Raw genomic sequence first — 26,935 nt, 5'->3', positions numbered from 1 at the left:
CACCATCCATAATAAGATAAAATTCACAGTACACATTTCATAAGATACCATAAAGCCACATACACATTTTTTGTACAATACAATACCTAATTGTAGATGAAATCCTTAAAAACACTTAACTTTTTACAGTGCAAATTCATTTTAGGAAATAAATTTAAGTCAACCGGGCTTTACCTATACCCATAAAACCTAATTTATTGATTCATAAGAAATACACTTAACCAATATCTTTAATGTAAGACAAGATACTGTAAGGGGCAGCTACCATGCCGCAACCACCTTTTTGCCTTTGGCCCGTGTGAATTTGTACATAATCAATTAACGTGCTAAAAGCCCACAACCTCATACCATACCCTCACTTGAATTCATCTTACTTTGGGCATCCATTTTTCTGGAGACCTGATTTAAAAATGTTGTTAATCTTGCATTTAAGATAATATCGGATGATTTAAAACTAGCGATTACCGCTTGCCTATATGTACCTATATTCCTCAGGTTGAATGCCTCCTTGAGATATCATCTGCGAACTTGCTTTAAACCTTGGCATATGCAGATCCAGTGTATAAGGTTCCCAACTCCACACCCACATAGGATATAGGAGGAATTTAAATCAGAACGTTCCCAGGGGAGAGTAGCAGAACTTCCTGGGAAAAGGCCAAATCGATATTTAATGAATAGATCTTTTTCTTTCTTTGACCATCCTAACTCCAGGTACTGCTGGTATTTCATCGTTTTATACACATTTATTATAACCCAGGAGTGCGATCTGTCAGCCAGAAGACCCTTGTCCATAACCAAGGACTTTTTCTTCCTAATACGATTAATAATTTTTAAAAAAGTATCTAGAGCTAAGTTCTCGTCCCACAGAGAGTTGGCCTAGATCGTCTAAGGCTTGGTCTAAATATACCTGGGATGGAGAATTTGAGTTTGAACTCAACTCCTGCCAGAGTGCTTGACTGAACCCATTTCCCTTTGCTTGTTGAACCTGTTTCCAAACTTTAATATAGGCGCCCTGTCTTGCAATTAATAGATTCATATACTCTTAGTCCAACCTGATTTGGGCCTGAGATGCATTTACTGGAAGATGAAAGAGAGCTCTAAAAACTTTACCAATTATCCCATTCAGGGTAACTGCATCTCTACCCCCCAAAGCTTCACTTCACTTCCATAGGTGATACTAGGAACTAGTTTAGCGGATACCACTTGAAGCAAAGGGCAATAGCTAGGACCGTCTATTGATCTTTACAGGGCACGAAAGGCAAGCAACAGAGCATTCCCTTTTCGCGTTAAGTCAGTTTTCTAGGGAGTGAAAGACACCTTCTCATCAAATATTACCCCCAAGTATCTATAGTGTTTTACTTGTTCAAGTTCATGCCCTTGAAGGTACCACTTATACGTATTGTGTATTTTTTTACTTATTTCCATAGTTTTCGTTCTCTTCTGTTTATAACCATTCCACTTTGTTCAGCAAATTCTGCTAGTTTCACTATCAATCGCTGTAACTTAGAAGGATGACATCATCTGCATATAGCAAATTTGAAAAAGAGAGGTCCCCAATCTTTGGAGGGTGCACATTTACCACATTTAACATAGTGGACAAATCGGATACACAAAGATTAAAAAGATACGGCACAAACACACAACCCTGTTTAAGACTGTGTTTGTTCTTAATTTTTCTTGGTAAGAACAAGCCGTTTCACCCCAATCCAAGTGTCAGTGTATAACTTCTGATTACCTCTTAATAGCTGTGCCGGAATACCCCATGGGGTTAGTTTTGCCCATAACTGGCTATGCTGAACCAAGTCAAATGGGGATTTAAAGTCCAGAAAACAAACGTTCAAAGGTCATTTACTTTGATTACATTTATCGATAATCGTGGTGAGAGCTAAAATATTTACCACTGTTCCCGGCCCTTTAATGAAGAATGTCTGATTGACCGGAATGATGTTGTTTTCGTTTGCCCAGCTCTTGAGATCCTCCAGAAGGGAACCGGTGAAGTAATTGGATTCTGAGTCAGTTAGGGTGATTAAGCGGTAGTTCACGGGGTTGGCATGAATTCCACCTTTAAAAACTGGGTTAATGATTACGCCCTTCCAAGAATTTGGAATAGCTTCAAGTTCTAGTGCATTATTAATAACTGCGGCCAACTTCTCTGCCCAAAAGCCTGGGTTTGTTTTGTATAAGGCATTGGGGATCCCATTTGGGCCCAGAGTCCCAGCCTGCCTACTCTAAGTCTGGTGATCTGGGCAACCGTAAACGTTAGATCATTTCCTTCTTTGAGCTTGGGGCAGGTTAAAGTGTTGACGGTTCTCTGATTGTGAACTCCTATTAACCCCCCTTGGCTGGGCACCACTTCTTTACTATCTTTAGCTAGTCAGAGTCTTAGGGAGTTTGCTTAAATCATTTACCATTTTCCAGAATCCTTGGGAGTTCATTTTTGTGCTTAGAAATAAAGTCTTTACCCAAAATTCCTGCCTTTTCCTTGCTTTTTCATCCCACATCTGTTTCCTATATGAGCTATTTGTGTCTTTTAAATCTTTTTGGATACAATGATCAGTTGGATTATTCTTTGCAAGTCTTAGTACCCTATTCCTCTTTTCCTCAATAAGGCAATATTATATATATTTTTATTTTATCTTGTTTTCTTGCTTTTTTCAATGCATTATACTGGTGGAACTTGTGATGGTTTTCAGAGAGAAAACCAATTGTGAATTTTTCAAAGAAAGCTGACCATTGACAGATTGGGTCACCAGTTGGAACACCAATCGGTTCACAAATAAGTTGGGTTAACAGCGACTCCGAATTAATACTAATAACTTTAATTGAATCACCACGCCATGGAAGCTTCTTATAGTTAGTCGTGATAATATTTCTGGGATGAGTAGCAGCAAGTTTATGCACTGGATAGCTACAGTTAATTTCCATACTGTGCAGACAATGGTCACTTAAATCTGTCCTAACTTTATGGTAAGTGGCGACTAGTGTTAGAAGTGGCAGGGTGACCACTACATATTCAATTAAGCATTGATTCCCAAAGGTGAAGCAGGTTGATGCAGGGGGAATAACCTTCCATTAAGGACTCTAAGGCTTAGTGCCTCCAAATTCTTAACAAACAATACCCCCTTAGCGTCAATTGGGCTTGTACTATTGCTCCTTAAGCATTGTTGAGGGACAGACCACATAAGGTCCTGGTGCACAATATGTTCCTCTCTTTCAAAGGGTTGCAATAGTTTCATTTTAAAGTCCACAGCAACTTGGCGCTCCGGAGCATCAGATTCTTGCAAACTAGTTTCGAGGTCATAAGTTTCTTGGACTGGTGGTCAGGATGAATGTAAACATTAATTATCAGGAGAGGTCTCCTTAGCTTTTTATGCCAGTTAAACAGTTTCATTATTAAAAGGTCTGCGTTTTCCTCTTTTAGTTGCATAAACAATGCTTTTAGACCTGCTGCGATGAAGGTCACTAAGCCACCCTTCGAACGGCTGAACTTTTTCACCTTATATGCTGGGGAAAAAAAACCTATATAGCCATCAATAGACAATGATTGTCGCCCAGGTCTCCTATAATAACATGATCAGAAACTCTTTTAGTAGAGTTAGGTCTTTTAATTGATTATTAGCACTAAGCCCGTTTATATTACAGGAGCATATTTTTAGAGAGTTTTGACTATCTCAAGCCTTAGTTGATCTTAATAATGTGGGATAAGACTGTCAGGGTCTCCTACTTTTGTGAAGAGCAGCTGAAAGCCATCCTAAACTTAGGTGCCCAGACTCTTGTCCGTTATTCAGAGGATAGCTTATCGGATGATAAATAGCTGGTGTTGAATTCCCTATTGCGGCTCTGAGAATGGAATAAGGTTTATGTATGCCACTGTTTCGTGTTAGTTGTGATGTCCTATTATCAATTTCTAAAGGTTCTGGATAACCAGTCTGCTGGGGCATTCTAAGCTCAATTCCCCATTTTAGAAAACACTTTTCTCTTTAAAAACCCTATTAACAATCTGGGATGCAGCCCAGATCACCATGGTGGATTCTCAGGTACGACTACTTGCCACCTCAGCCAGGAATTCAATAGAGACAATGTCTACAGATTGGATGTTCTCCAGCGAAGGTATTGCTCTCAAGAGTTTTAAAATATTACTGTGATTTAGTATATCGTGTGGGCCCCTGGTCTGATACTGTGGAGAAAAACAAGTATCTTATTTCCACCACCAGGGCAGTCCGACTGGCAAACGTCTGTTATGGTATCCTGGCTGACTTCACGCGATTGACCATGCTGGGGTTTATTTAAATTAAGAGTCCTCTTGCGGTTAGTCCGTGCCTGAAGGATTTGATTTGGGCTTGTATCTGTGCTAACTGTCTTAGGGGGATCTATAAAAGGCCCTGGGTATCCTCCCCTTTCGTGTGATCCCTGCCCTGTGGGGGATGTTCGTCTGCTAATTAGACCATGAATGCTTGTTGCGATGGCCTCTGCTGTGAGGGTTACATTTTCAAGGGTGTTTTCAGTTGGCATCGCTCTGGAGTTCCTCCTTGGACCCTCTTCTATCGAGAGTTCAGTTTCGGCCCCTTTTTTATGATCTCTACAATTGGCACCTGGGTCCACTTGTGACTTTATTTTTCCGTGACCCCGGCTTTCGCTATTTGTTAGCACCACTATCTCCCCAGAGCTTGGATTAGGTTCCAAGGGCCTAAAGAGGCATTGCCCTCTTTTTGAATATTGAATATAGGAAATAATTTGGCAGTCGGTTGACTGCTTTTATCTTTTATTTAATTCTTTAGACTACTTCCTGTCATTGATATTCAAGGGGGTTGCTGTGTTAGTCATAGTTTTGCAGGTTGCCCCAGGAACCCCATTCAACTTTTTCCTAGCTTTTCTTTCCTTTTTCCATTAGCTTTTGGTAACTGTCAGTTTCAATGGTTTTTCTACTTGGCTATTAGGGGATAAGGAGATGTGTATGGAGGAGGGTAGTGGAATCTGGTTGGATATTCCTTCAGAAGTGTGAACTATCTCTACTATCTCTTCTGATGGGATCTCTGACACCTCCATTTTCATAGGATTGATTGACCTCTTTTAGACTTTTCACTGTATTACCAACTCTTTCCTGTTCCCCGTATACCCTACCCTTCTGTTCGCCCCCATTCCTCTGGGCATTGTCCCTCAGTTTACATTTAGAATACATCACTAATTCATCATCCGTTCTCTTCCCTATAGTAAGGTTAGCTTTAAAATCATCCATTAGTGCAGTTATTACCTACGGTAGAGTTACAAGCTTACTTATTATTGGTCCACAAGTGCATTCATGCTCAATTGATTCTGCATAGGATTGAGCTTGTTTAATCAAGACAAGTAGGTCTGCCAGTTTTTGATCAATCCCAAAGACTGAGCCATCATATTTAATAGGTCCACCTGCAAGCCCATTTTTGTAGAATGATAAGATAAGACATCCAAAGTCAATTGTGACATTTTGAAGAAAATGTCTCATACTTTGCTTTGTTCAACGGTCCCTAAAGAATTCTGCATAGTTTTTGTATGGTCACTACGCCTCCCTTGACTTGGAAAGTCTTGACTTGGAACGTCTAATAATTGGGCTTAAGATGAAAACAGTACCTCCTAAAGCTCTTTGATCTGACATGTTGACTTCATAAGATTGGTTCAGTCCACTGACCTGCACTGCTTGAGCTATACCCACAGGCTCAGACGAACCACCATCTTTAGAGGCATTGGGTAGCACTTACCTGGGCAGAGATGAGAGACAGGTTGACACCTGTTACCTGTACATCCTCAGGCCATTATTGGGTTGGGAACCACATTCTTCGGGGCTTGACAGGTAATCAACAGATAAGAGTTGCTACATTCATCGTCACCTCCCTCCCCCCCCTCCCCAAGCTTCTTGGTTTGTTATCATAATTGGGTTTTCAGAAGCCTTCTTGATGGTGACATTCACCTCTAGGGGTATCAAGGTACAACTCTTGGTCGGGCCAGTAGTCGTTTTTTGGAGATGGCGATGGAGAAGGCAGTCTTAAAGTGAGTAACTCCAGATCTGTTATAGAGAACCAAGTGTTTTCTATTGATGATTTAATGGGAATACTCAGGTGGTTTTTCAGCCCCTCCTCCTCAACTTCTAGACCATTTTGGCTCCCCAGATAATTAAAGCTGCTCCCACTTCTCATTTATTTGGGGAAGACTGTATCTGAGAAACACCTTGGGCCATTGGAATGGAGGGAACGATAAACTCACCCAAGACACTTAGCAACTCACATGGCTCCACTATCCCCATTTTTTCCCCTTTCTCCCCTTTTCCAAATGTTAAACTACTTTCACTCTTTATTGTGGAAATGGGCTGGGGAAGAGCTGTTTGGACCTTGGAGGTGGTGAATATCACCTCCACTAGAGTCAGCAAGAGGTTGAATTTATAAGGAGTCTTTGCTGCCTTACCAAACATACAAGCAATATGGGAAATCAGGGTCTGACGTTCTTCTTCATTATCCTCTTGTTTCTTTTTGGTAATGGGTGAGATGACCTCTCTTTCCCTGAGAGCATTCTCCCGGATAGGAGAGTTAATTCTTTGGGTATTGTATTTACTGCCTTGGGTGGTCTACAGGCTTGTTGTCTGTAGGGAGAAAAATGCGCCACCTCACCTCGCTTCAAACAGTCGAGGGGCACGAGCATGCAGAGGCCCTAATTAAAGTTAGTGGATCCGACTGAGAAAGGACAGATGATCCCCAAAAGTGAGAAAGGAGGCAACATGCTGGACATTTTACATCCTTGTCAGCTGAAAATGAGGAACACATCAAGGAAACAGCCTAGAAGCTGACAGTTACACAGTCTTCACCACTAAGTCCAGCACTTACCACCTCACAGGCCTCTCCACACCTACCCCATAGAATGATGTGTGCAATTAAGAGATGAGAAAATGGCACAGGTCGCACTCACACCTGAATAATGAAACCACATAGAGGTAAAACACCTGTACAATTTAAAATGATAAAGGGTGTTTGTGACTTCTGTTTGGGCCTGGATGTTCTTCACTGGCCTTGCTTTATTGGGTCCAGCATGTCTGTTAGGCTACACAAATCTGTTCACCCTCACCAAAACACTGATTTTGCATAGAATCTTAATATCACTCATAAACCAAGCAAAATATTGATTTTGCATGAAATCTTACTGAAAGCTGCAAACTTTTAGTCTACCAAAGTATGTTTAATCACTCTTGAATTTTCTTCTACAAGGCTATTGATTACAGACTGTGGTAACTGTAATTAAAAAACACTGGCAAAGCCAATATTTTTTATATTGGCTGCCAGTCTTTTGCTTTGTCAGTGCTTGTTTTATTAGGGTTTTGTTTTTGTTTTGGCTACTGGGCCATCATCAATGTAAAAACAAATAACTAAAAGGAAAAAAAAAATTGTCTAAAAAAACATGCCTTGCCATAGTTGTCATGGGCACTTAGGGGACCTACTTTCTGAGCAGAGGTGCTCCTTGTGAAAGAGACAAATGCCATCACTTGATCCGAAGATAGCCAATAACTGAAGAGGGCTGACCCACTGTCACACAATATTTACCACAGTGGGTGGAAGAAAAATAATTGTGAATGGCACAATAACAGACTTGATGAAAGTCCCTAAAAGTAAGTATTTTATCTATATCATTTTAGTGAAATCAAAAGATCGTGGTTTATGCCAGTCTTAAAAATGTGTTGAGCCCTACAATGCCAACAGATCATGAACAATATTTTAGAAAATGAATATTGCCCCTGATCACTTACATGTTCTACAGACTTAAATGTGTGGTTTAAGTAATACCATCACCTGACTGTCCTCTTATCTTGTTGAGTTATCTTAAAGTACCTGCTACTCCTCAGTCTCTATAGGATTGAAAGTCCCTGGCATACTGACCAGTTGGTAACCTGCTCTGCATTACAACTGTTTTGACACATCAAGTTGTTTTTTTGGTACAAGAGACCAGCGAAAGAAATCGCTTCAGGCCTGTGCTTTGTGTGATTATGGCATGTTGACAATTACAGGTAGACTGTTAAGGTTATTTGGAGCCACTTGAAATGATACTCCTATAAGTGTGGGTGACTAATATTTCCTTCCATAGGCTGTACCTCTACTACAGTTGGTGGCAGTGGACTATAGAAGTGAAGTGCAGACCTTTGAAACTCAACCCCACTGAATATCCATGGTACAGCTGCAGTACAAATGGACAACCTCATTCCACCTATCTCTTGCATGTGTCAGTATATAGTAACATTTGAATTGGGATAACCAGAATTAGAACACTGGAATGTTGGCAGCTCCATTGAAAACAATGGAGTGCTCCGGGTTTTTACTGGCGGTAAAATCCCGCAGCGCCAACATTCCAATGTTCTCTTTGTTCACAGCAATAGCTGTGAACAAAGCCTCACGGAGCCTGAGAGGATTTTAATCCCCTCGGGCTCCGTGAGGAATTTGTTTTATTAGTAGAACATTCTGCCCTGAGTGGCAGAATGTTCTAATAGCCTTAGAACCCGCCGTAGCGGGCTGTACCGGCTATTAAAGGCCCTCTCCCTTGTTAAAGGCCCTCGACGAACGCGGGAGTGGGCCTTTAATAGCCGGTACAGCCCGCTACGGCGGGTTCTAAGGCTATATTAAGTACCCCACGGTAGGCAAAAAAGCACATAAATCCGCAGAGCACTGCGTAAGTTTGAAGATTGACAGAGATAAATATCACTTCTTTTCCTGCAAATTCCACATTTTTATCTCAATACTGCACAGGTGCATACAGAGAATATTTTACCCGCTTCCTTGGATACAGGATGTACTCTAACTACATGAACACTGAAAGTAATTGCTTAAAACAATGCCTGGTGTTTCAAACCGACTGGAAGCCATCTGCTCATTAAAGGACCGGCTGTCACCTCAATGTCTTAATTAAACACATGGCAGATACGTTACACAAGTAATACTTACAGCACTCGGAGAGACTTCAGACCATTAAAGGCATGGACTGGAATGCACCGTAATCGGTTGTAGCTCAAAATCCTGCAAGAAGCAGAAGGTAATAAGGCAAGGTTGTTTTTTATTCAAATGTGTGTTCTGTTCAATAGACATTATCAATTTAAGTCAGCAGTAAGGCTGAGGAAGGTGATGAGCGACTGCTATTAAATCAGTCAAGCGGATGCGCACAAGACTGGCTTGCAAGACACAGCATAACATAGAGCACTATTATGTGCTGGGTAGGATTTATGTATGAATATGAAAACTAATCCTGCAGTCAAGAATAACAAATTATGTTCCCATCAACAAATCAATCCACAAAAGCATGTTCCCTCTTCTTCAATTTATTTAAGGTGACATTGATGAAGGGAATACAAGGAAACTGAGGTTTTAAGGCATGGGCAAACTGGGCTCTTACTTGATAGAACCAGCTCTGTTGTGCAGAGCCCTGCCTTGATGACCTTAATAATTCTTGCATAGATTGTTTTAACTGTTGTTTTCTTTTAATTTATTTTTAATGTGGGTGATGTGGGAGAGTCTATTACAGACGTTTGCAGAGAAATGTGAGTTTATGTTTTATGCAAAATCCAGATTTTTTATTTATTTTAGATTAAAACAGGACTTCAGAGGAGGGTGTCACAGAGATTCTCTACAGTAATATTAGTGAGATGCTCCTGTGTTACAATCTTGAAAACACACATCTCTATCCATGAATATTAGATGTAAACACCGTTGAAATTTGGAAGTGTGTGTCAGTGACTTGGCCAAAGAGGACATGGAAGAGCTGGAAGTGGATCATAAGTTCATGATGTTCCGAAAATGGGCCCCCAAAATACGTTAGGCCCAGCAACCAAAATCCTTAAAATTTCCCTGCAAGGCAATTCAGCTCTTTCATGCAGCCATCGCCAACAAATAGGAATGCACAGCATAGTTATGCCACTGTACTCACAATAGCACTGTCCACCTGATATGTTACATAATAACATCCAATAGAACCATAAGGCAGGACACATAAGAGCCATCTAACGCGATCTGGGTTGCCATATAGTTGGTTACCAGAGTACATAGACGCACGCAGCAAATAGCAACCAAATCCCACCTGCAGGGTAATGACATATCCATTGATCTAAAAGTTGTGGAAGCAAGAGAATGGTCCTCTGAACTCAGTCCACAAAGGCCAAATTCATACAGTTACATTTTGAAGAATAGGACACAAGCACATGGCCAGCAAAACATGGACCCATACACATTAAACATCAACACAATCTAAATCAGACTGTGGTCAGTAATGCAAACCTTGGAACCAAGTCACCAAGACAGCTGCAGGTTCTTAAAAAGGATCCTTAAATGTCATGAGGATCCTAACATAGAAATTAGCCCTGAGAACATATTCTACCACATACTCATGGGCACGATTCAGGGCTCGAGGTTAACATAGCTTTAGATTTGTTTGCAAAGTTGGGAAATGTCGGGGTATCTAGCCCTTCTTAGAGCCTCATGAAGTTCAGCTTTCTTTCCTGTAGCCTGATGTTTTGTCTGTGAATAGCGGACCATCAGCCTGCAGAGAACGGTTATCACTTTCCCTGCTCAAACGCAGTTTCCCCAGTGTTGTGAGTAGAAGTGGAGGAACCCTGAAGATATGTCTATTCCTCTTCCATCGAAATTTCCGACCTGAGGAGCGAGGCTTCAGGTGGGTACTGAATGGCTAACTTTACAGTGGAGAAAGATAAAGTGATTGATGACTGGTCTGCTAACAGCCCTGCTTCTGGAGGCCTGCAGGGGATATGCTCACTGTAAATGCAAATGAACCTTTTGGAAATGTGAAGGGACTGAAATATTGCATGTGCCAAAGTGATTTGTGCCTTTTGCTAAATATGACCAGCTGCTTCGATTCAACAACAGAAAGACTTTTCTTAAAGAGACAATGGTGTTGAACATGGAACATATTAAAAGGGTATCACAGTGAAGTCGTCAAACACACATTATTATAATGAATGTACATCAGAAATAGATGGACTGGTTTACTTACAGTGTTGAGAGTTGAGTCATGTTGCTGAAGGTGTGATTGGCCAGCACACTGATGCTGTTATTGCTCAGGTCACTAAAATGATAAGTACAAAAATATGTAATTCATTATTTTATGGACAAGGGCAGGGATATTGTGTAGAAAATGTAATGGGTGCTCTAGAGTGTCAGAGTTTTATACCACTAGTTAACTAAGAGAGTATTATTGACAATCGCAAGAAAATATATTTGATTTTGGCACAGAAGCATTGTGGCGCCTTATGCTGTGTTCTCTGTCACTCTGCCCCTTCCCAGAAGGGAGAGAATTTTAACAATCCTGACAGCTGGATGCTGTCACTATACAGTAGTCTTAACGGGAACATTTATGTGCACCTAACTGGTAATTAGGTGCACAAAAATGTTTTTTCTCACTGGTTAATTCAAACATCATAATTCATAGAATCAAGATATGTGGAATTTTTCTATTGTAAACTGAAATTATGTACTGATAGATTTCCAACACTGTACAGCAGAATAGGGGCCGTTTCTGAGTACGTCACACTAAGGAAGTAGATGAATACCAAAAACTCTGTAGCTGATAACGTACCACTGGCAGGTAGGTACACACCTTCAAAACATACACAAGTTTAGTCTTGTGCAAAGGAAGGAATTAATAATTGTCTTTTGAGTTTGGAGAAAGGAAGCCATATTTCATGGTGTATAGAGTAAATTGATTTCCCCAGAGGGAAACAAACTTTTGATTTGGAGAGCATAAAAACACAATTCTGCCTGATTCAGAAGTGCATATTTTTCACTAGTGCAAAATCTATGCAAGCAAATCTTGAGATTTCAGGAATGATAAAAAATCGACCACCATCATAGGTTTTTAGAAGTACTGATGAGATTATTTTAAATCCCATAAAAGTCAACAATTTACTCCAAACATCGATGGGAGTAGATTTCAGATTTTTAACATTTGGTGATCAGCGTGATACCTTGAGAATGGATATACAATTTACTGTTCCGCTAGTTCATGCTAAAGGAAACAAATGACAGATAATAACATTTAAAATAAATAATACAAATTAATAATAAAATTGCCACGTATTTTCCTAAACTGAAACATTGAACTTTGTGTGCACAAATGAAGGTAATTATGCTCAGAGGTTCTCACTGAAAGAGCATTTGCTCATTGCGGAATAAATAACGTCATTTATACATTTAATTTCAAATGCATTTTGATGCAAAGAAAAGGCTAGTACAAAATTAAAAAAAAAAAAAATTGTAACTACTAGAATGAAATGTAGTAATACTTCACGCCGGTTGAGGCGTTCCTTTATCAACAGGCACCCTCACTAATACACGCTCAAGGAAGCTTACTCCTGTATGATCAAATCCACTGCAGTATTATGGTTCAAAACTCCTTGCATTTTAATCGTGATTCCGTTCCTGCTCTTTTCGTAGAATCCTTAACTCTTAACATTACATAATCTATTACAGCTGGCAAGAACGCTAACTTAGTTAAATGCTTACTGCTAATATCTATAGTGATTACAGGTAATAGGTTTGCATTCTTTCAATACCAACTGAGCAGTCCATCTTTCTAAGTTTGGCAAATTGATTGTCATTAACCTAGTTAATAATGACAAATTGCTTAAGGGGCTTAGGGCAAGTATTTGTAATTTATTTACAAAAACATTCTACTGCCTTTCCAGTTAAGGGAGACATTTTCAGAGGTCAGATTGATTAAATTCAATCTGGCAATCCCATCTGCCTAACAAGCCTGATTAGTTTGACTCCTGTCGACTCTCACTCATGAAGTCCATTGTGGAATGCATGGGAGATTTGACGTGAAAGTAATAACCAATCTTATGTAATCGTATGTAATTCAACAAACATGCATGTTCAAATCATAAAATGCGAATTGCATGATCCACAAAATAACAATATATATTCAATCTGCCATAGTCAGTTCCTCAACAGTACGCAGTCCACAAAAAGTGACTAAATCCATAGCAAATAAGCTGCTCATTAGGGGCCACATGAACAAGGATCCGTTTTTGCGACTCGCAATTTGCCAGTTGCAAAACCGGATGTACAACAGTGTACTTTACACTGTTTGCGATTCCCAATGGGGTCGCAAATTACCTACCTCATGAGTATTCATGAGGTAGGTCACAATTTGCGACCCCATTAGGAATGGCCGCCCTCACAGGGATGATGGCTTGCTGGAGACAGCAGACCACCATGTCTGTGACTGCTTTAAAATAAAGCAGTTTTACGGGCGAGCACGAAGTGCTCCGTCCATTCTGTAATCTCTCTTTGGGCTTGAAACCACGCCCATACCACGTCAGTCACTCACATTGGTTTGTGGGCTTGCCTTTTAAAATCCGCATGCTTTGATTTGTGAAAGGCATGCATACGTCATGCCTTTTCCAGTGTTTAGCCCACATACACAGCACCGCTGAAGTACCAAAAACATACGAGGCTCGATGTTTTCAGCCTGGAGTCCGGATTACTTTATCTTTTTGTTTTCCATGCAGCGCAATCACGGTGCGTTTTTTTTTGCTTTACAACACTAATAGCTCTAACTCGAACAAAAGCCAGTCCTGTTGCATTGAAAATGCTTGTTTTCTTTTAAATGCAGCCCGTTTTCCTTAAAGGAAAACTAGAAGCATTTCAAAAACTAAAATGAAAAGTTTTCTTTTCATTTTTTCTGAAAAGGCAAAATATTTTCTCTGTCATTCACAAAGGGGAAGGGGTCCCATTGGGACCCCTCCCATTTGCGAATGGGTTAGCATCAGTTTGAAACTGGTGCTAACTGCGATTGTTTTGTGACCGCATTCACGGTCGCTAAACAATCCTACATCAAACTGCAACTCGCAAATAGGAAGGGAACATCATTTCCTAATTGCGACTCGCAAACATAATTTGCGATTCAGTAAATAGATTACCAAATCGCAATATAGGCTCTGAACATACCAAAATGTTTTTTTCCTGTCGCAAACGGTCCGATTCTGTGAATCGGGCTGTTTGCGACAGGAAAAATGGTACGTACATGTGCCCCTAGGTCATTTATTGGCAGTCATTGACATCATTGTATGGCCAATAAACCTGGTACTGATAAGCATCTATTTTGCAAAGACAATTTCAGTAGTTATATCAGCCTAAATAAAAATAAAATTTCCGAAGCAATCCTGAAGACTTTGTGTCACTGTAACCCAGGGCTTTTTTTTTAAATGTGGTGATCTTGAGCCCTAATGATTGACTCCTCTGTAACATATCCTGATATGAACCTGAGAACCTACCATCCAATGACTTCAATTTGCTATGCTACTTCTAATTACATTCATGTGGTTGATGTACACTATTGACTTGAAAACACAAATTTCTGTAACATGAATGCGCTTCTGTTAGGAGCAATACGACTCCTGAGACTTTCTTTTGGCATCAGAGCCCAACGAAATACTCAAGGGTGTCTGTCTACCAATGCTCATGAAAGGCAATAGAACTGAAAGCACCTTTCCGGTTTGTTTTCCTTTCTGCATCTATACAGAGAAGTAAAGAGCACTTTGGTCGTTTAATTCACAGATATAGAAAAAACAAAAGTATCTCACATGAGCGTTAGGTGCTTGAAGCCAGAGAGTTCCTTCGGTACAGCTGTGAGGTGGTTTCCCTCCAAGTATCTGAAAACAGAGAGTTAGACAGTAAGAAAACATTAATTGTGAGAATTACAGACTTAAAAGTTCAGACACACATAAATGGAAATAAATCAACATGTGCAGTACATAAGTTGTTGTGCCAATGTTCACAGAGTTTACCTCAGTAGGTAGCTATGCACAAAGTCTTCCAAGATGTAATTTGGATTACCAAAAAACTTCTCTTTGCTAAATGCATGCAGTTCCCTTACTGCTAACATAACACAACATGCTTTAGTGTTCGGATGTAGCCTCTGTCCTTTATGGGGTGTGTGCCTGTCCAACAAATACTGCTGAATAGAGAAAATGCAATTATGTTTTGCATCTTGATCATGGAGACACAGAGTGGTTCAGTTATCTCCCATTATTCAGTGAAGGGCGTTATCCCACAGTAAGAAACTACTTCTTGCGAAAAACGGTGGCGGGAGAACGGTGATTAAATTAGGCGCAACTGTCATATTTAACAAGGATAGGCAAAACAGTCGGCTTTTACATTTAAAGAGATGTGCTGCCATTTTGCTTGTTTACGATTCTAATTGTATGTTGTAGATATTTGAACCTTAATACTAATGATTTAATGGATGTGAGTGTCTAAAACAGATACGTTTATTTTGTTAATAGTAGGGTAAAGAGTCATTCCCTAATTCCAATGTTCATAAAGATTTTACAAAATATCTGCAGCATACACATCGCCTTTACGTTTAGGAGTGGGCAGTATTTGCTGTGACACAAAGGAATATTCAATTGGCATTCTTCTCAGGACAAATCATAATTCTTTTGCATGCAATAAATATGTTTGAGTGCTTTTTTGTAAAGGTATACATTCGTGTGCTCCTAGCATGTGCCTTATTTATGACAGAGACATAGCCGGTGTAATGCTAGAAAGAGGAGACACCACTGCAATTAAATGTGTACCCTCCCCCCTTTAACTCGTTTTAATATTGATCCATGTCTTAAAAAAAAAAAAACTTCGAATTATTTTCCTTCATTCTAGTTATAAAGCCATTTTCAAGTTGGGAATCTACCTTAGCAATTGGTGATCATGTAAATGTCACCATGTAAAACATGAAGATTCACTACCCTTACAAAATGAAAAGTAATACAGTTGACAGAAGCAAGTCAATTCAAAGTGCCACAGCTGCCATGAGAGTGACTGCTAGACTTATTGGCTCCCAGCGTGAATGTCTAGAAAGGATCACGGCTGGGATGAAACGTAAACCAAAACCAGAGGAGGGGCCATCACACGCTGTAACAGGAGAAAACGTGACATAGTGTGATGGCCAACAAAAATGTCCACTCAGTGAAATCATCTGGGAGGGAAATCAGCAGACAAAGGAGAGACATTTCACAAAATGCACCAATACAAATGAAGCATTTAAGCCAAGCACAACAAATAATGAATAGCAAGAATGGGCGTGGTTAAGAGCCCACAGAGAGATTACAACAGGCCAGAGCCCTAGCACGCTCGACCCTACAAATAGTACTGTAATACTACTTCTAGTATCTTGCATGTATCTGCTTGTAATCTCCAGTATGTGGCTAATGCTTAAACAATTGAGGCTCACAAGTCACCGAGTTTACTGTAGGATAAAGTCCCTGTCCTTCAAAAATAGATTCCTGGGAGTCGTATGTGACTGTTATCCATGCAGCTTGTTTCTTAATTGCATTTGTAAGATTTATGTTATGAGAAATACATGTGCCATCGAAATCTGAATATACACGTGTGTGTGTGTGTGTGTGTTGTCATACAGGCGTGCACACACAGACACACAGAGAATCCAGAGTTTTTTAAAATGCCCCACACATGTAATTTATTGGTGAATTCCTTGTTCATTCAATGTTTCTTTACTAATATGCCAGAGACACTTACTTAAGTAATTAGTTATTTATTCATTACGCAGTAAAGCCATGATCTAAGGAAGGCAGTCCAAACTTCTACCAATGCCTTAGGTTTCTCGTAGGAGCCAGAAGGTGGCTTCAGCATTTTTTTGGTAATGAAGCCTCAGGTTTCACAGTCTGAAATTGTTTATGATACTGAGGGCAACACTGTCACTGGCTAACTGAATTCAGTTTGGCTCTGTGTGAAAAGACTGGCCAGAATCTTCGCCTGCTCTTGTCTAGCTTGTCCGGATATGGTATTGCAACTCCTTGACCTCACTCTCACAGTGGTGTGTGCTGGGCAGATGATACATGATCTAATGGGGGCCTTACATCCAAGAATTAACTCATAGGACACCAAAGGCTTTCAGAGCATGATTCTTGGAGCATCATTTCACAAATTCTTCTAGATGACATTTCTGCAGGTTCTTCTAAGTGCTGCATGTGGTTGTCATGTTATCTGCATATATCTGCGTATATATTGTGTTGTTAACATTCTTCAAGTCAATAATGTAACAAAAAGGTATGTGTTTCTCTAGCTTTGTTATATTTGTTGGGATCTACAACATCACTCTCACCACCAATTTTCACTCATCCTTGTGGGTGCAATATATGGACCCAAGTAATGCAATAGTGTATGTGAATGGCTCCTGCTCAAAATGATTGGGAAGCTCCAAAGAACGCAGACCTATCTACCTAATCTTGGTTATAAAAGAATCAACCATATCTTTCTAGCATTGATACCCGCCATGATGTACAGTCAAGCAGTGGATTCAATTAAGAAGAAAATGTTGCCTTATACATAAGGCACTACTCGGCCTCATGCTGACATACCACTTGAAACTTCTTGCCACTCCTACAGATGTCCAAGGTCATACTATTATGAATATTTTTTGATGCTCTGAATATGATAGAAATGGTTTGGTGAGAGATCCATGGATGGACCAAGCATCACTCTCTGAAAATTTCATCAGACTTTTCCTTTTCCCAGGTACAGATGCAGCAAATACTGAGAGGGGTTGGACATCTTCCTCTTTCACCAGGCATATGGATTAGTCTTTAAGTAACTAGTGATAACTTTGATCAGTTTCACTGAAGTGCCATCAACACCTTCCTTTGCAAATTACTCAAACCTTTCCATGATGCAACACAAGTTCTGTATAATTAGAATAAGATGAAATAAAATATAAAATCTTATTAAATATTGATTACACTGGAGTACCCTTATTCCGCCTCAAAATAACAGTGGGTGTAGCTCCACTCTTATGTTCCAGCTCTCCTTGCTGTCCACAAACAGCCCATCCATTCCTCCTTTCTCCTGTTTGCTCTGCCATTCTGCCAGACTAGCCTCTGCATTGTTGTACCGCCGTGTTTTCCTTCTTTTTACCCTTCAGTCTAATCTGCACCTTGTAGCCTCCATTCAGGTTTTTCTTTGTTTTGCTGCTATTGTTCAGTCTTGTTTACTGCCTTTTAGTGTTTACTGTTTAACATCCATATTGTTTTGCTGATATCACTGTTATTTCTCTGTATTTGCTTATTTGTTTTGGATTTCTCAAAGTCTCTCGCTTTGCTTGTCTTTTCCCACTATTTCTTTCCTGCTTCCCACTGCTCACCAGCTCCACCCACTGCCATCCAGCTCTCCTCCCAGGACCCAGGATGTAGGTCGAAGCACAACCCCATCGAGCAGGTCCCTGTACCAACTCCCCTTGCTGCCCACAAACAGCTGTTTGTTCCTCCTGCCTCCCATCTGCCCCGCGATTCTGCAAGACTTGCCTCTGCATTGTTGTACTGCAGTTTCTTCCTTCTCTTCTTTTCCCTCCTGTCTAATCTGCGCCTTATAGTCTCCGTTCAGATTTTGCTTTGTTTTGCTGCTATTATTCAACCTTTTTCACTGGTTAATGCCTTTTAGTGTTTACTGTCACCGTCCATATTGATTTGCTGCTATCACCCTTATTTCCCTGTATTTCCTTATTTGTTTTGGACTTCTCCCATTCTCTTGCTGCTCTTTTCCTACAGTTTCCCTCCCGCTTGCCTCGCCGATTGCCCCTCAGCGCCCCTCCAACTTCCCAGGACCTACTTAATGGAGGCTGCAGCACAGACATGCAGCGGATGTGTGCAGCGGGCATGCCATTGGCGCGCAGTGGGCACGCCGCTGGTACTCAGTGGCTACACCACTGGCATGCCAAAGGCAAGCACGTCTATGCCCGTCTGCATCTGGACCGTGTCCAGCGTCAGGAACTCTGATTCTCCCACCACAAGCTGATACACTGCCACTGAGTTCCGAGCCCTGGACCCCAGACTCTGCAACAACAACTGCTGCAGCACCTCTCCTCATTCAATGGTAAGGCCTTTTACATGCCAGCACTGCCTCATCTCCACCAGCACCGGAACACATGCACACACAACGACCACCACCACACCAACTATGCCGAACACAATTGCTACGGAACAACTCCACTGCCTCCTGCTCAATGCATGATCATTCTACAAACACACCACCAAGATCTGGGACACCATCATCCTAATCACCCTGATGTCATCACCCTCACAGAGATCTGGCTCAACCCTGCATCTGTTCCTAACATTGCCTCAGTGTTAGACCTGTCAGCTCTTGAAATGGTTTCCCCTTTCTTTTTGGCTTCTGACCTCCTGTTATGATCCTGTGCTGAATGTCGTTTTTGGTTGGCTTCAGGACTCTGGGCACTTTACCACTGCTGACCAGTGCTAGAGTGCAAGTGCTCTCTGTCTAAATTGGGTTAGTGATTGGTTTTATCCATGATTGCCATATTTTATTTACTGGTAAGTCCCTAGTAAATTGCACTATGTGTGCCCAGGGCCTGTAAATCAAATGCTACTAGTGGGCCTGCAGCACTGATTGTGCCACCCACGAGTAGCCCTATAAACCTGTCTCAGACCTGCCACTGCAGTGTCAGTGTGCAGTTTTAAACTGCCATGTCGACCTAGCAAGCGCACCACTAAGGGTCCCAAGGCGGTCTCGTGGGCAGGGTGCAGTGTATTTAAAAGGTAGGGCATGTACTAGTGTGTTTTACATGTCCTGATGGTAAAATACTGCCAAATTTGTTTTTCACTATTGCAAGGCCTACCTCTCCCTTAGGTTAACATGGGATTGCCTTGAAATATTTTTTACATGTAATCTTCCATTGGGAGCAGATAGAGATGTGGAGTTTGGGGTCTCTGAACTCACAATCTAAAGTAACATATTTTGGTAAAGTTGGTTTTTAGATTGTAAGTTTGAAACTGCCACTTTTAGAAAGTGGGCATTTTCTTGCTTAACCATTCTGTACCTCCACCTGGCTGCTGAATACACATCTGAGTCAGAATGACAGTTGGGCTGTTTGTGAATTCACTCTAGACAGTAACACAAAGGCATCTGAGGTATGTCCTGCATATCCTGATGGGTCTTCCTGGGCTAGAGTGGAGGGAGGAGCTGACACTTGCACCTGAATAGTGCTGCACCTGTCCTTACACAATACAGTCTCCAACCCCCTAGAGTGTGTCTGGAGCCAGGACAGAGAGAGGCAGGGTCTTGTGCACTACAAAGACTTTCCTTTGAAGTTTGCCTACTTCAAAGCCAGAAAGAAGTATAAGTATTGGACTACTGACCCCACAACTTTAGAACACTTCTGGACTGAGGACATTCTGCTAGGGAGAAGAGCTGGATGCTTGAGGAGTACCTGCCACTCTGCCTGTTGCTTGGCTGTGCGGGCCTGCTGCTGCTATTTCTGCCCTGGGAGTGAAAAGACTGGACTTTGCTTTCTACATCCTGCTTTCCAAGGTTCTCTAAGGGCTTGAACTGAGCTTTCCTCCTGTTAGAAGTCTTAGGGACATCAGAGACTTCATCTGCCAACACTTGGGCTTTCTTGTTGAGAGTCCTGATTTGTCAAGTGGCGCCAAATCCAGTTCCTGGGCCCTTGGAAGTGAGTTCTGGTGAAAAACAAGACCCAGGCACTTTGACTCCAGATAATTCCCTAACGGATGCTGCTGCTTGACTCCATGCTGCTACCTGCATCAGAAGATGCGATCCCTGCTGAAGTACCACAACCGATGCCACAGATCCAGCACCACTGGCCCAAAGCTGCAGCAGCCCCTCTGAAGTCCTGCAAAATCATGAGTCCCCAGTGCTGTATCAGCGACGTCCGTGATACCAGACTCCACCGCGGCACCTGTGGCGCAGTGGTGTGAACACGACCCCAAGAGTTTGCCCCATCGAGTCATAACCGACTGGATTCTTCGACCCTGATAGATCATAGGGAATCAACGCCACAGCTCCCCTGCAACTGTAATTAACCGATGCCTTACCTCCCCTGCTCCACAGGAAGGAACGGACACCTCACCTCCTCAATAGCAGTAAGGAACCGATGCCACACTGGCTCTAGGGACGCATCACTTCCCCAACTCCGTGCAATGTCTTTTTCATTGTTTTCAAAAGTAATGTACCTGGGGGCCCCATGCACTCCCTTGCGAGTGGCATCAGACTGTTGGGAACAACTGTGTCACCGATGTCGCCCCAGTTGGAACTACTGTGTTTCCAAGCACTTTATTGGGATTTAATCTTTAAAAATGTGTACCTTTTCTTGTGTATGTTGGATTGTTGTCGTTTTGGTCTTGTTTTATTTAGATACATATTGGCTATTTTTCTAAACCGGTGTGGTGTCTATTTGTAGAGTTTTCACAGTGTTACTTGTGTGGGCACAAATACTTAGCACATTGCCTCTGAGATAACCCTGACAGCTCATGCCAAGCTACCAAGGAGGTGAGCAGGAGTTGTCTTAGGTGTGTCTAGAGTGATGGTCCCTGCTTGGACAGGGTGCACACCATTGCCAACTAGAGACCCCATTTCCAACTCTCGGCAATACTAGATGGCTACAAGATAGCCCACCAGGACCGCATCAACAAGGATGGAGGTGGAATTGCCATCATCCACAAAGAAACCATCCACTCTTCCACCACTGCTGATGACACCACTCCAATCTTGAGACCTCAATTTCCAGTTGGCATAACCACCATTAGAGTCACCCACGCCTACAGACATCCAGGACCATGCCCGAGTTTCTATGTGCCATCCCTGAATTCATCACCCAGTTCACCATTGACTCCAAACACTACATCTTCCTTGGAGACCTCAACTTTCACTTTGATGACCTCAAAGACCCCAACAGCGCCAGATTCCTTGAAAACTTGAGCAACATCATCCTCACCCAACTAGTCACTGACCCACACACTGTGCAAGACACACACTCAACCCCCATCTTCACAGCCAGTGACAGGTGAGCTAGGTGGATTGGCTGTACTTGACTATCTAGACCACTCCATTGTCCACTTCATCAGAGGATCCCCCTTCACCAGGGCCAAGCCTCCAGCACCTCACACCATGCAGTAACAAAGTATCAGGGAGCCAGTGCACAGATGCCCTCAACACCTCCCATCATGACACCGTAACCAACCTAGAACAGGCTGTCAAGCACTTCTCGGCCTGGATCACCCATTGCACCAACGGAGTCACCGCCATCAAACCCACCGAACCCAAAAGACCCATCAAATACGTCAGCCGGTACACCACACCTTCAAGTGATCCCTCAACCAATACCATCAACTAGTAAAAGAGACAAAGAGGAGCACCCTATCCGACCACATTGAAGTCAGTTTGAACCACATCAAAGAACTCTGTAACATTGTCAGAGAGTTCTCCTACCCCTCTCGCACCAAAAACACCATCACTGCTTCTCAGGAACTCTGAGACACTCCAGCAGAATTCTTCCAAGATTTCCACCATCTATAAAAACTTAGAACAACAACCCCCTGCTGCCGACACCCTCAACCTTCTCACTCCTACAAATGCAAACACTGATGCTACCTCCGACCACCTGCTCACAACGTGGAATCAACTCACCACACAGAGCACTACAACTATCATGAGCTCCGTCCACTCAGGATCACCCACAGACCCCACTACATTTTGAGCCTCAGAAGCAAGATCAGCAACAAGCTCAACACCATTTTCAACTCATCCTTTACCACAACTACCTTCCCCGAAGCTTCGAAACATGCAGTTGTCAAGCTCCTTCTCAAGAAACTGTCCACCCACCCCAGCGTACTCAAGAACTACCATCCCATTTCTCGTCTTCCTTTCCCCACAAAAGTCCCCGAAAAGGCTGTCAACCACCAACTCACAGAACACATGGAGAAGAACAATCTTCTGGACCCCTCCCAATCTGGATTCCACACAAACCACAGCACCAAAACGTCCCTGATCTCTGCCACCAGTGACATCAGAACCCTCCTTGATTGAGGAGAAACGGTGGCCCTGATACTCCTCAACCTCTCAGCAACATTCAAAACCATATCTCACTTCACCCTCATCAAGAGGCTTCATCACACTGGAATGCAAGGAGACTCCCTCAAATGGATCACATCCTTCATCGCTGGAAGAATCCAGAGAATATGTCTACCTCCTGTAACTTCTGAACCCCAAAACATCATCTGCTGTGTCCCTCAAGGCTTGTCCCTCTGCCCTACACTGTTCAACATCTACATGACACCCTTGGCCCAAATCCCCAGAACCCACAGAATGAACATCATATCCTATGCAGATGACACCCAGCTTATCTCTCACTATCAGAAGATCCCTTCCTTGTGAAAGTCAGCTTCCACAAGTGCATGACAGACACCGCTCAATGGATGAAAAACAAATGTCTAAAGCTGAACACAGACAAAACAGAAGTACTGATCTTCGAGACCACACCTCCCTGTGGAATGGTTCCTGGTATTCCACAGGACTAGGACCAGCATACACTCCAACATATCACACTCGCAGCGTTGGCATCATCCTGGACAGCAAGCACACCATGAAAAATCAGAGCAACACAGTTTCTTCCACCTGCTTCTTTACTCTTCACTTGCTCCATAAGATCTTCAACTGGCTCTCCATCAACTCCAAACAAATTGTCACTCAAGCCATAATCAGCAGCTGGCTGGACTATGGCAACACACTATACGTAGGAATCACTGTGTTCCTCCTGTAAAGACTGCAGATCATACAGAGTGCAGCGGCCAGACTCATCCTCAACCTCCCTAGATGGATCCACACCACTCTCCACCTCAAGAAGCTCCAGTGGCTACCCATTCAGAACAGATGTCAATTTAAGATGCTGATCCATGCCTACAAGGGCCTTCACAATCAAGGACTAGCATACATCAACCACTGCCTGAACTTCTACCAGCCTGCGCTCCACTTCCCTCTCCATTGCACACACCCCCTGCTTCCACCAAAACAACTGTGAAGAATGCTCCTTCTCCTAACATCCTGGAACAACCTCCCCCATCACCCAGGGACCTCACACTCTCTCCTGGAATTCAGGAAAGGATTCAAGACCTGGCTGTTCAACCAAACCCTGTAGCAGCTTGCTCGCAGTGCCTGGATACCCTTGCGGGCGAGTAACCATTCTCCAAAATTTATTGATTGATTGATTCACAGCTGAATCACTAAGTGTAGGAAGCTGGCCTGGTGTGTGGTGAGCACATATGGTGTTATCACCTTATATCACGTCCAGGTATCCCCTATTAGTGAAGTGTAGGCAGTGTCTACGAAGCCAGGGCTCTCTAGAGGCAGTTTGGATGAGCAGCAAGACTTATCTAGGAGACATGCAAAGCTTATGCAATACCACTATAGTAACACAGCGCTTACACACATGAAAGAACCATACAGTGTTACAAAAATAAAGGTACTTTATTATAGTAACACAAATACTAAAATACTGTATAAGTAATACCCCAACTGCAGGTAAGTAAACACACTATTATATACACATTAGGAATCAGTAAATAGCATAGAAAGCTAGATAGCAATAGCAAATAGAGAGGGTGCTAGTGGGAGTCAAACCATATACTAAAAAAGTGGAATGTTGAAGGCAGTCTCCCACCCAAGGAAATGGAATCAGTAAAAGGGAGCTGGAGGAACTAGGAACCCCAAAAGGTGAGTACTAGAGTCAAGCGACCAGGACAGCAGAGGTAAGTACCTGGTTTTCCCCAAAACCAACAGGAGGACTTTGGAGAAGGATTGTGCAAGACCCGGACAACACTGGAAGAACCCAAAGGTGGCTCCTGACAGAAGAAGACCTGAAAAGAAAGGGGACCAAGTGCAGTTTGAGATGGAGTGTCCGGTTGTGGAGGGGCCACTACCCACCCTGCTGTGGATGCAGGACCAGGTTGACGGTGGAGCACGAAGGTCAGCAGTGCAGCACAGGAGCAGAAGAGGAGTCCCAGAAATGATTCAAGTGATGTCCCACATTGGCGGTCGTGTTGCAGTCAGTCAGTGGTGCTGGAAAACCACCAACAAGCCTTGGAAAATGCAAGAGTTGGAGAAGAAGATTTTTGCAAGGCTGAAGAGGACCAGCAAGGCCAAGGGGACTTGACCCAAGGAGGGGAGTCTGGGGTTACCCTCACCAGCTGGGAGAGTCACAAGAAGAAGAGGCAGCCACCACAGGTGACCAACACAGAAGGCACAGGAGTCCAGTGAGGCCCACTGAGCACACCTGAAGATGTGTCCAACGTTGCTGGAGTAGCAGGCAGAGCACTATGCATTGCAGGAGGGAGGGCTGGTGGCCTAGGCTACACAGAGCCTGAAGATCCCTTGCAGGAGGAACAAACAAGACTGGGTAGCTGCAAGAGTTGTGGTGCACTGGGGTACTGTTCTGCAAGGAGAGGCAAGGGCTTACCATCTCCCAAGTTGAATAGCTGGTAGAAAGGACTAAGGTGACCACTCCAGACCACCACCTATGATGCAGGAACCACACAGCTCCGGAGGAGAGAAGATCCATGCAGCCAGTCATCGTTGCAGTTGGTGCCTGCGAACGCAGGGGAGTGACTCCTTCACTCCAAGGGAGATTCCTTCTTACTTCTTGTGCAGGCTGAAGACTTGTCACCCTTAGAGGATGCAAAGCTGGGGAAATGCTGTAGTTGATAGTAGGAGACAGAGAAACAATGTTGCGAAGCAGAGTTGTTGCTGAAGTTGCAGATTGTAGGTTCCTGGAGGGCCCATTTGCAGTCCCAGTGGCCAGAACATGAAGTAAATGATGCAGAGGAGTCCTGCTGGAATCTCACACATCGAATTTGAGGATCCACCCAAGAGGGAGACCCTAAATAGCCCTGGAAGGGAGACTGGTCACCCTGCTAGGTGACCACCTAACAGGAGGGGGCTGTGACATCACCTGCCTGGCCTGGCCTTGCGGATACTCCCAAGGGCCTCTGACCACCTTGGATTTAAAAAGGCAGAATCAAGTGACCACCTGGAGGAGCTCTGGGCACGCCCCAGGGGTGGTGATGGACAGGGGAGTGCTCACTCCCCTTTTCATTGTCCAGTTTTGCACCAGAGCAGGTACACAGGGGTCCCTGGACTGGTGTAAACCGGTTTATGCAAGGAGGGCACTAAATGCACCCTTCAAAGCATACAGGCAGCTTGGAGAGGTTACCCCTCCCAAGCTATGTAACACCTATTTCAAAGGTAGAGGGTGTTACCTCCCTATCCTACAGGAAATCATTTGTTTTGCCTTCCTGTGCCTGAGCTGGTCAAGCAGTAGGATGGTAGAAACCTGTCTGAGGGGTGGCAGCAACGCAGGCTGCCCAAAAAACCCCAGACGACTGGTTGGCGAAATGCTGGGGTCCTCTAAGGAGCCCCCAGAGTGCATGGAATCATGCAACCAATAGTGTCAGCATTATTGGGGTATGATTCTGACATGTTTAATAACAAACATGCCAAGGTTCAGAGGTACCATTATGTAGCTGGACACAGGTGTCCAGTACACGGGTAAAATGGTTTCTACGCACTTACGAAGTCCAGTGTAATGGATCTGGAGTTTGTAGGGGCAGCTTTGCTCATGCAGGGGTACCCTCACACACAGGCACCTTTACCCTGCACTCTGGGCTAGGAGGGCCACCATAGGGGTGACTCACAGTGACCTGGTGAAGTGACCTGTAGTGAAAGGGTGCATGCACCTTTTCACACAGGCTGCAATGGCAGGCCTGCAGACACATTTTGCATGGGCTCCCATGGGTGGCACAATACATGCTGCAGCCCATGGGGAACCCCTGGTGTCCCAATGCCCTGGGTACCTAAGTACCATTTACTATGGACTTAGATGGTTGCACCAGTATGCCAATTGTCGGGTGTGCAAAGTCCTAAGCAACCAGATTTGGAGAGAGAGAGAGCACAATTACTGGGGTCCTGGTTAGGAGGATCCCAGTGAAAACAGTCAAAACACACTGACAGCAGGATAAAAGTGGGGGGTAACCAGGCCAAAAACAGGGTACTTTCCTACACTAAGATACAAGTGAAATGATTTAGATGCTGGATTCAGATTC

The 26,935-nt window shown here is 43.1% G+C and overlaps 1 protein-coding gene across 1 annotated transcript in view; it reads right to left on the bottom strand.

Annotated features, from left to right (window-relative positions):
- Positions 1 to 26,935, bottom strand: part of SLIT3 (slit guidance ligand 3) — an 892,819-nt gene that overhangs the window by 102,549 nt on the left and 763,335 nt on the right. The window contains exons 21-23 of the mRNA XM_069199342.1: positions 14,600 to 14,668; positions 11,008 to 11,079; positions 8,952 to 9,023 (exon numbers count right to left, since the gene is read on the bottom strand). Coding sequence (XP_069055443.1) covers positions 8,952 to 9,023; positions 11,008 to 11,079; positions 14,600 to 14,668 — 213 coding nt within the window. The remainder of the gene's footprint in view (positions 1 to 8,951; positions 9,024 to 11,007; positions 11,080 to 14,599; positions 14,669 to 26,935) is intronic.

This window comes from Pleurodeles waltl, chromosome 7 (genome assembly GCF_031143425.1).
Source record: "Pleurodeles waltl isolate 20211129_DDA chromosome 7, aPleWal1.hap1.20221129, whole genome shotgun sequence".
In the NCBI taxonomy this organism is placed as follows: Eukaryota; Metazoa; Chordata; class Amphibia; order Caudata; family Salamandridae; genus Pleurodeles; species Pleurodeles waltl.
This window is presented reverse-complemented; position numbering and strand designations above follow the sequence as displayed.